General features: G+C 48.4%; 1 protein-coding gene across 1 annotated transcript in view; it reads left to right on the top strand.

Annotated features, from left to right (window-relative positions):
* Positions 1–11,287, top strand: part of LOC115172104 (usherin-like) — a 188,542-nt gene that overhangs the window by 133,665 nt on the left and 43,590 nt on the right. Inside the window, exons 17-20 of the mRNA XM_029729288.1 lie at positions 778–956; positions 1,086–1,326; positions 1,391–1,442; positions 3,514–3,709. Of these exons, the coding sequence (XP_029585148.1) occupies positions 778–956; positions 1,086–1,326; positions 1,391–1,442; positions 3,514–3,709 (668 nt within the window). The remainder of the gene's footprint in view (positions 1–777; positions 957–1,085; positions 1,327–1,390; positions 1,443–3,513; positions 3,710–11,287) is intronic.

Here is an 11,287-nt window from a genome sequence, read left to right as displayed (position 1 = left end):
TGTCTCCTCTCTCTCTCTCTATCTCCTGTCTCTCTCTCTCTGTCTCTCTTGTCCTACTTCCTGTATCTCCCTCTTCTCTCCTCTTCTCTTCTCTCTCTCTCTGTATCATAGTGTTTATTTATTTATTTTCTCTCTCAGTGAAATTAAGTGTTCTGCCTGAGGAGGGTGATCCATCATACAAAGACGACACCTGGCCTAATGATGCCGTTTTTCTGATTTACACACACCACACACACACACACGGGTGCAAACACACAGTCTTGTAATTTTCACACAATTACTTATTTGTTGATTAGCACATATTACATTTAAAAAGGGACCTGTGTTAAGACATAAACTAGTTCTGTTAGTCAGAGTGATGGTGATGGAGATAGATGAGTCTAGCTGTAAGAAAGGTGGTTATGGTCAAGCACCAGTCAGTCGTACAGGACATTAACCAGGCTGTATTTTAAGGAGGGAAAGGTCCAGTCTTTGGCTGTTAATATGGACATCCTCTACATTAAATGATTCAGGGAGAAGGCTGAATTCGTCACAGAGTCACTTCGTTGTTGTATTGCAGATTGCAGCTTTCAGAGCTTTGAGTTTGGAATGTGTAACATTGCATCTGTCTGTCTATCCTGTACCCTTCTTCTCTCTCTCCCTCGCTTCTCTCATTTCTATCTTCTCGCTCTCTCTCAGGTCTTACCTGTGACAGGTGTGACTATGGCTACAAGCTGTTAAATTCCTCTCACCTTGATGCTGTGTGGGGTGTGACTGTGACCCGGTGGGGTCCCTCAGCCTTCTGTGAGCCAGAGGGGGCAGTGTGAGTGCAGGGAGGGGGTGGGGGGCCAGCGCTGTGATCCTGTGCCAGGGGCCTCTATGCTCCATCACACGGGCTCCTGCATCCGTGTCTCTGCTCGCCTGAGGGACCGTACCTGGGACTGGTGTGACCCAGAGACTGGACAGTGGTGTGTAAGGTGAGTGTGTGAGAATATGTTTACTGACATCTATTACTGATATTATCTAATCTACTAGTCTTTTTTTATATATCACTTAGGAAAACACTGAAGGACCTCGCTGTGACTCGTGTCGCCGTGGTTACACAGCCTGGAGAGGAGGAACTCCTTGGGGTGTCTGGCGTGTGCGTGTGACGTCCGCGGCACCCTGGAGGGGTGTGTGTGTGACCCCGTCAACGCCCAGTGTCCCTGTAGGGAGGGGGTGGAGGGTGCCCAGTGTACACGCTGCTCCCTACACTACTACAACACGACCTCTGACCTCTACGATGACCACACACCTGAGCCCTACTACAACATGACCTTTGACCCCCAGGGGTCATCCCAGGGGTGTGTTCCGTGTGTGTGTGACCCACGGGAACAGTGGAGGGGACGGTGTGTGACGCGGAACCGGGCAGTGTGTGTGTGTGTCCACACGCCACGGAAGGGACTGCGGTAGATGTAGGCCAGGTGAGTGTGTGTGTGTGTGTGTGTGTGTGTGTTGTGTGTGCTGATGTTTGTTCATAAATCTACCCAACTGGTTTGCAATTGTAGAAGTGCTTAACAACAGAGTGTTGTGTTATCTCTCTTACTCACACTTTTAACTTGTAAGAAGAACTGTATATGACAGTAATACTTTCTACTTACTGTTGAAAAGTATCGACGCACACAGCTCCCAGCTCATTACACTGAAGCATCTTAGCTCTGGCATTGACGACAAGCTGCCATACTGTTTACCACAATGCTCAACACACTCCTCTTTCACTCCCTTTGTCCCTGTCTCTCTCTTTCAAATCACACACTCGGTCTGTTCTTTTCTCTCTGTCTGATGGATGGATGGTCCCTGTAGTGTGTCTTTCTGTTTCTTGGCTCCTGGCGGTGTTGTCATGTGCCTGCGTATGTGTGCGTGTGTGTGTGTATGTGTATGTGTGTGTCTGTGCTTTGTCCTGGGGAATGATGATGAGTGCTTGGCATTCACTGTGGGCATTAGCGCATTAGCGTTTAGCTTGCTTAGCTACAGGCCATCCCTCATGTGCCCGGTGCCAACTCACCCATCGGCGATTGGGGCTCCGCTGCCCGATGCAGTCAACTGCACCTTAGAGAGCACAGACCGTGGCAACCTCTTTCACTTCTTCACCTCTGTGGTGTGTGTGGTGTGTGTGTGTGTGTGTGTGTGTGTGTGTGTGTGTGTGTGTGTGTGTGTGTGTGTGTGTGTGTGTGCTCGCTCATGAGTGTGTGTGGGGCCATTATTAGCAGTTGCTGAACTGTGTTGGTAACGTAGATGAACCATCATGTTTACTGTAATACTCACCACAGCACATTCAGGGGCCAAACACACACGCACACACACACACACGCTCAGCCTTGTCATGCCTTTACGCCCTGTGGTTAGGTGTATGGCAGGGTTCCCAACTGTCGGCCCACGGGCTGAATTTGGCCCGCAGTGTTTTTTATTTGCCCCCCAAGTTTTTTTGAATACGATCACATATATCTCTCTATTTTGTGTGGGAATCTTTGGAACAGATGTCCAAAATGAAAGTCACTTGGAGCTGGGACATAAAGACTGTAAAAACACCAGCAAATCAAGTGATTTTAATTTTAGACATCAGTTCCAAAATATTCCCCACATTATAGAGAGATATGTGATCTTATACAAAGTCAAACTGTTCGCTGCTCTGGCTCCCCAATGGTGGAACAAGCTCCCTCACGACGCCAGGACAGCGGAGTCAATCACCACCTTCCGGAGGACACCTGAAACCCCACCTCTTTAAGGCATACCTGGGATAGGATAAAGTAATCCTTCTAACCCCCCCCCCCAACAAAAAAAATATAGAGATGTACTATTGTAAAGTGGTTGTTCCACTGGATATCATAAGGTGAATGCACCAATTGTAAGTCGCTCTGGATAAGGCGTCTGCTAAATGACGTAATGTAAATGTTATACAAATGTAAGCAAGGTTTGAAATGGTTTCAGTTTTAATAGAATATGATATCTGTTTGGGCTTCTTGCTGTCAATTTGCAGTCTACAATGATTTGTAATTATGTTATGGCCCCGTGACATCCGCTCAAGAAAACATCGGCTTGCAGCCGAATGTAGCTGATGATCCCTGGAATAGGGGGTCAGATATAGGTCAAAACAGTCAATACCAGACAAGATGAATGGCATGTCCTTATCCAAAAGGCATTACAGATTAAACCAAGGGTTCCATTTTGGTAGCATCCCAAAATATCCATGAATTCCACGTTTCTGGTTGGAATATTCATGGAGAGAATATTCAGGAAATCAGAATTTTGGAATGTTTATGGATTTTTGCAACCCTAATAGAATAGATTGGATATCATTCCAATATGCTCCTTCTTTTAGGCCTCTCCTCAATGATGTGTTTGTCACAAATGGTGTCTATTGTTGCTCTATTACTTGACTACAGGTTTTTTTTATGGCAAAATTGTTCTTGTTCCATGCTGTGTATAATGTATTGTGTATGTATGGCCTTAGATAGGTGTTGTCTCTAATTTTGTACCAATTTGATTTGATTCCAGGTTACTTCCTCTCTGTGTCAGAGTTGGGGTCTGAGATGAGCGTGTGTGTGGAGTGTGACTGTCACCCGGTGGGCTCGTCGGGACAGGTGTGTGGCGGCCAGACGGGGCAGTGTGTGTGTGTTGACCCCTCGGTGGGAGGACGCAGGTGTGACCAGTGTCAGGAGCTCCACTATGGCTTCAACCCTGGCCTTGGCAGGTAAGACACATCACCTCCCATACATTCAGCCCTATACACACCAACCCTGGTTTCAGCCTCATACACACCAACCCTGGTTTCAGCCTCATACACACCAACCCTGGTTTCAGCCTCATGCACACCAACCCCTGGTTTCAGCCCCATACACACCAACCCTGGTTTCAGCCCCATACACACCAACCCCTGGTTTCAGCCCCATACACACCAACCCTGGTTTCAGCCTCATACACACCAACCCTGGTTTCAGCCCCATACACACCAACCCCTGGTTTCAGCCCCATACACACCAACCCTGGTTTCAGCCCCATACACACCAACCCTGGTTTCAGCCCCATACACACCAACCCTGGTTTCAGCCCCATACACACCAAGCCTGGTTTCAGCCCCATACACACCAACCCTGATTTCAGCCCCATACACACCAACCCTGGTTTCAGCCCCATACACACCAACCCTGGTTTCAGCCCCATACACACCAAGCCTGGTTTCAGCCTCATACACACCAACCCTGGTTTCAGCCCCATACACACCAACCCTGGTTTCAGCCTCATACACACCAACCCTGGTTTCAGCCTCATACACACCAACCCTGGTTTCAGCCTCATACACACCAACCCCTGGTTTCAGCCCCATACACACCAACCCTGGTTTCAGCCCCATACACAGCAACCCCTGGTTTCAGCCCCATACACACCAACCCTGGTTTCAGCCTCATACACACCAACCCTGGTTTCAGCCCCATACACACCAACCCTGGTTTCAGCCCCATACACACCAAGCCTGGTTTCAGCCCCATACACACCAACCCTGGTTTCAGCCCCATACACACCAACCCTGGTTTCAGCCCCATACACACCAAGCCTGGTTTCAGCCTCATACACACCAACCCTGGTTTCAGCCCCATACACACCAACCCTGGTTTCAGCCTCATACACACCAACCCTGGTTTCAGCCCCATACACACCAACCCTGGTTTCAGCCCCATACACACCAACCCTGGTTTCAGCCCCATACACACCAACCCTGGTTTCAGCCTCATACACACCAACCCCTGGTTTCAGCCCCATACACACCAACCCTGGTTTCAGCCTCATACACACCAACCCCTGGTTTCAGCCTCATACACACCAACCCTGGTTTCAGCCCTATACACACTAACCCTGGTTTCAGCCCTATACACACTAACCCTGGTTTCAGCCCCATACACACCAACCCTGGTTTCAGCCCCATACACACCAACCCTGGTTTCAGCCTCATACACACCAACCCCTGGTTTCAGCCCCATACACACCAACCCTGGTTTCAGCCTCATACACACCAACCCCTGGTTTCAGCCTCATACACACCAACCCTGGTTTCAGCCCTATACACACTAACCCTGGTTTCAGCCCTATACACACTAACCCTGGTTTCAGCCCCATACACACCAACCCTGGTTTCAGCCTCATACACACCAACCCTGGTTTCAGCCCTATACACACTAACCCTGGTTTCAGCCCCATACACACCAACCCCTGGTTTCAGCCCCATACACACCAACCCCTGGTTTCAGCCCCATACACACCAACCCTGGTTTCAGCCCCATACACACCAACCCCTGGTTTCAGCCCCATACACACCAACCCTGGTTTCAGCCCCATACACACCAACCCTGGTTTCAGCCCCATACACCCCAACCCTGGTTTCAGCCCCATACACACCAACCCCTGGTTTCAGCCCCATACACACCAACCCCTGGTTTCAGCCCCATACACCCCAACCCTGGTTTCAGCCCCATACACACCAACCCTGGTTTCAGCCCCATACACACCAACCCTGGTTTCAGCCCCATACACACCAACCCTGGTTTCAGCCCCATACACACCAACCCTGGTTTCAGCCCCATACACACCAACCCCTGGTTTCAGCCCCATACATACCAACTCCAGGTTGCAGTCACAGGGCAGTCTTCGCGCACAGCTCTGGCGCTCAATGTCCTTTCTCCCGCTCCGCTAAAAATTGCTCAGCTCTCAGGTCTTGACCTGACTGCAGTTTGGCGTCGTGACCAACTTCAGTGGGCAAATGCTCACCTTCGATGGCCACTGGTACACTGGAGAAGTGTGCTCTTCATGGATGAATCCCGGTTTCCACTGTACCGGGCAGATAGCAGACAGTGTGTGTGGCATTGTGGGGTGGGGTTATGGTATGGCCAGGCATAAGCTACGGACAACGAATACAATTACATTTTATCGATGGTAATTTGAATGCACAGAGGTACTGTGATGATATCCTGAGGCCAATTGTCATTTTCCGCCATCAACTCATGTTTCAGCATGATAATACACAGCCCCATGTCGCAAGGATCTGTACACAATTCCTGGAAGCTGAAAATGTCCCAGTTCTTCAAGTTTGGGATGCTCTGGATCGATGTATTCGGCATCGTGTTCCAGTTCCTGACAATATCCAGCAAATTCGCAAAGCCATTGAATAGGAGTGGGACAACATTCATCAGGCTACAATCAACAGCCTGATCAACTCTATGCAAAGGAGATGTGTGGAAAATGAGGCAAATGGTGGTCTCACCAGATACTGACTGGTTTTATGATCCATGCCCAGTCATGTGAAATCCATAGATTAGGGCATAATTTATTGATTTCAATTGACTGATTTCCTTATTTGAACTGTAACTCAGTAAAATCTTTGAAACTTTGCATGTTGGGTTTTATATTTTTTGTTCAGTGTATATCCACCATTAGAACCTCTATCCAATCAGTGGGAACAAATGGCTGGGGAGAACAGACTAAACAGCTGGGGATAACAGACTAAATGGCTGAGGAGAACACACTAAATGGCTGGGGAGAACAGACTAAACAGCTGGGGAGAACAGACTAAATGGCTGAGGAGAACACACTAAATGGCTGAGGAGAACAGACTAAACAGCTGGGGAGAACAGACTAAATGGCTGAGGAGAACACACTAAATGGCTGGGGAGAACAGACTAAATGGCTGGGGAGAACAGACTAAATGGCTGGGGAGAACACACTAAATGGCTGGGGAGAACAGACTAAATGGCTGGGGAGAACACACTAAATGGCTGGGGAGAACACACTAAATGGCTGAGGAGAACACACTAAATGCCTGGGGAGAACAGACTAAATGGCTGATGAGAACAGACTAAATGGCTGGGGAGAACACACTAAATGGCTGGGGAGAACAGACTAAATGGCTGGGGAGAACACACTAAATGGCTGGGGAGAACACACTAAATGGCTGAGGAGAACATACTAAACGGCTGAGGAGAACAGACTAAATGGCTGGGGAGAACAGACTAAATGGCTTGGGAGAACATACTAAATGGCTGAGGAGAACAGACTAAATGGCTGGGGAGAACAGACTAAATGGCTGAGGAGAACAGACTAAATGGCTGAGGAGAACAGACTAAATGGCTGGGGAGAACAGACTAAATGGCTGAGGAGAACACACTAAATGGCTGGGGAGAACAGACTAAATGGCTGAGGAGAACACACTAAATGGCTGAGGACAACACACTAAATGGCTGGGGAGAACAGACTAAATGGCTGGGGAGAACACACTAAATGGCTGGGGAGAACAGACTAAATGGCTGGGGAGAACACACTAAATGGCTGAGGAGAACACACTAAATGGCTGGGGAGAACACACTAAATGGCTGATGAGAACAGACTAAATGGCTTGGGAGAACACACTAAATGGCTGGGGAGAACAGACTAAACAGCTGGGGATAACAGACTAAATGGCTGAGGAGAACACACTAAATGGCTGGGGAGAACAGACTAAACAGCTGGGGAGAACAGACTAAATGGCTGAGGAGAACACACTAAATGGCTGAGGAGAACAGACTAAACAGCTGGGGAGAACAGACTAAATGGCTGAGGAGAACACACTAAATGGCTGGGGAGAACAGACTAAATGGCTGGGGAGAACAGACTAAATGGCTGGGGAGAACACACTAAATGGCTGGGGAGAACAGACTAAATGGCTGGGGAGAACACACTAAATGGCTGGGGAGAACACACTAAATGGCTGAGGAGAACACACTAAATGCCTGGGGAGAACAGACTAAATGGCTGATGAGAACAGACTAAATGGCTGGGGAGAACACACTAAATGGCTGGGGAGAACAGACTAAATGGCTGGGGAGAACACACTAAATGGCTGGGGAGAACACACTAAATGGCTGAGGAGAACACACTAAATGGCTGAGGACAACAGACTAAATGGCTGGGGAGAACAGACTAAATGGCTGGGGAGAACACACTAAATGGCTGGGGAGAACAGACTAAATGGCTCGGGAGAACACACTAAATGGCTGAGGAGAACACACTAAATGGCTGGGGAGAACACACTAAATGGCTGATGAGAACAGACTAAATGGCTTGGGAGAACACACTAAATGGCTGGGGAGAACAGACTAAATGGCTGGGGAGAACACACTAAATGGCTGGGGAGGACACACTAAATGGCTGAGGAGAACACACTAAATGGCTGGGGAGAACATACTAAATGGCTGAGGAGAACAGACTAAATGGCTGGGGAGAACAGACTAAATGGCTGAGGAGAACAGACTAAATGGCTGAGGAGAACAGACTAAATGGCTGGGGAGAACAGACTAAATGGCTGGGGAGAACAGACTAAATGGCTGGGGAGAACAGACTAAATGGCTGGGGAGAACAGACTAAATGGCTGGGGAGAACAGACTAAAGGGCTGGGGAGAACAGACTAAATGGCTGGGGAGAACAGACTAAATGGCTAGGGATAAAATACTAAATGGCTGATGAGAACACACTAAATGGCTGGGGAGAACAGACTAAATGGCTGGGGAGAACAGACTAAATGGCTAGGGAGAACAGACTAAATGGCTGGGGAGAACATACTAAATGGCTGAGGAGAACAGACTAAATGGCTGGGGAGAACAGACTAAATGGCTGAGGAGAACAGACTAAATGGCTGAGGAGAACAGACTAAATGGCTGGGGAGAACAGACTAAATGGCTGAGGAGAACAGACTAAATGGCTGGGGAGAACAGACTAAATGGCTGGGGAGAACACACTAAATGGCTGGGGAGAACAGACTAAATGGCTGGGGAGAACAGACTAAATGGCTGGGGAGAACACACTAAATGGCTGATGAGAACACACTAAATGGCTGAGGAGAACAGACTAAATGGCTGGGGAGAACAGACTAAATGGCTGAGGAGAACAGACTAAATGGCTGGGGAGAACAGACTAAATGGCTGAGGAGAACAGACTAAATGGCTGGGGAGAACAGACTAAATGGCTGGGGAGAACAGACTAAATGCCTGGGGAGAACAGACTAAATGGCTGAGGAGAACAGACTAAATGGCTGGGGAGAACAGACTAAATGGCTGGGGATAACAGACTAAATGGCTGAGGAGAACAGACTAAATGGCTTGGGAGAAAACACTAAATGGCTGGGGAGAACAGACTAAATGGCTGGGGAGAACACACTAAATGGCTGGGGAGGACACACTAAATGGCTGAGGAGAACACACTAAATGGCTGGGGAGAAAAGACTAAATGGCTGGGGAGAACAGACTAAATGGCTGGGGATAACAGACTAAATGGCTGAGGAGAACAGACTAAATGGCTGGGGAGAACAGACTAAATGGCTGGGGAGAACAGACTAAATGGCTGGGGATAACAGACTAAATGGCTGAGGAGAACAGACTAAATGGCTGGGGAGAAATGGCTGGGGAGAACAGACTAAATGGCTGGGGAGAACAGACTAAATGGCTGGGGAGAACAGACTAAATGGCTGAGGAGAACAGACTAAATGGCTGGGGAGAACAGACTAAATGGCTGGGGAGAACAGACTAAATGGCTGAGGAGAACAGACTAAATGGCTGGGGAGAACAGACTAAATGGCTGAGGAGAACAGACTAAATGGCTGAGGAGAACAGACTAAATGGCTGGGGAGAAATGGCTGGGGAGAACAGACTAAATGGCTGGGGAGAACAGACTAAATGGCTGGGGATAACAGACTAAATGGCTGAGGAGAACAGACTAAATGGCTGGGGAGAACAGACTAAATGGCTGGGGAGAACAGACTAAATGGCTGGGGATAACAGACTAAATGGCTGAGGAGAACAGACTAAATGGCTGGGGAGAACAGACTAAATGGCTGAGGAGAACAGACTAAATGGCTGAGGAGAACAGACTAAATGGCTGGGGAGAAATGGCTGGGGAGAACAGACTAAATGGCTGGGGAGAACAGACTAAATGGCTGGGGAGAACAGACTAAATGGCTGAGGAGAACAGACTAAATGGCTGGGGAGAACAGACTAAATGGCTGGGGAGAACAGACTAAATGGCTGGGGAGAACAGACTTAATATCTGAGGAGAACAGACTAAATGGCTGAGGAGAACAGACTAAATGGCTGGGGAGAACAGACTAAATGGCTGAGGAGAACAGACTAAATGGCTGAGGAGAACAGACTAAATGGCTGAGGAGAACAGACTAAATGGCTGAGGAGAACAGACTAAATGGCTGGGGAGAACAGACTTAATGGCTGAGGAGAACAGACTAAATATCTGAGGAGAACAGACTAAATGGCTGAGGAGAACAGACTAAATGGCTGGGGAGAACAGACTTAATGGCTGGGGAGAACAGACTAAATGGCTGGGGAGAACAGACTTAATATCTGAGGAGAACAGACTAAATGGCTGAGGAGAACAGACTAAATGGCTGGGGAGAACAGACTAAATGGCTGAGGAGAACAGACTAAATGGCTGAGGAGAACAGACTAAATGGCTGAGGAGAACAGACTAAATGGCTGAGGAGAACAGACTAAATGGCTGGGGAGAACAGACTAAATGGCTGGGGAGAACAGACTAAATGGCTGGGGAGAACAGACTAAATGGCTGAGGAGAACAGACTAAATGGCTGGGGAGAACAGACTAAATGGCTGGGGAGAACAGACTAAATGGCTGAGGAGAACAGACTAAATGGCTGGGGAGAACAGACTAAATGGCTGAGGAGAACAGACTAAATGGCTGGGGGAGAACAGACTAAATGGCTGGGGAGAACAGACTAAATGGCTGGGGAGAACAGACTAAATGGCTGGGGAGAACAGACTAAATGGCTGGGGAGAACAGACTAAATGGCTGAGGAGAACAGACTAAATGGCTGGGGAGAACAGACTAAATGGCTGGGGAGAACAGACTAAATGGCTGGGGAGAACAGACTAAATGGCTGAGGAGAACAGACTAAATGTCTGAGGAGAACAGAGTAAATGGCTGGGGAGAACAGACGAAATGGCTGAGGAGAACAGACTAAATGGCTGGGGAGAACAGACTAAATGGCTGAGGAGAACAGACTAAATGTCTGGGGAGAACAGACTAAATGGCTGGGGAGAACAGACTAAATGGCTGGGGAGAACAGACTAAATGGCTGGGGAGAACAGACTAAATGGCTGAGGAGAACAGACTAAATGGCTGAGGAGAACAGACTAAATGGCTGAGGAGAACAGACTAAATGGCTGGGGAGAACAGACTAAATGGCTGGGGAGAACAGACTAAATGGCTGGGGAGAACAGACTAA

The sequence above is a fragment of the Salmo trutta genome, chromosome 33, assembly GCF_901001165.1.
Source record: "Salmo trutta chromosome 33, fSalTru1.1, whole genome shotgun sequence".
NCBI classification, from domain to species: domain Eukaryota; kingdom Metazoa; phylum Chordata; class Actinopteri; order Salmoniformes; family Salmonidae; genus Salmo; species Salmo trutta.
This window is presented reverse-complemented; position numbering and strand designations above follow the sequence as displayed.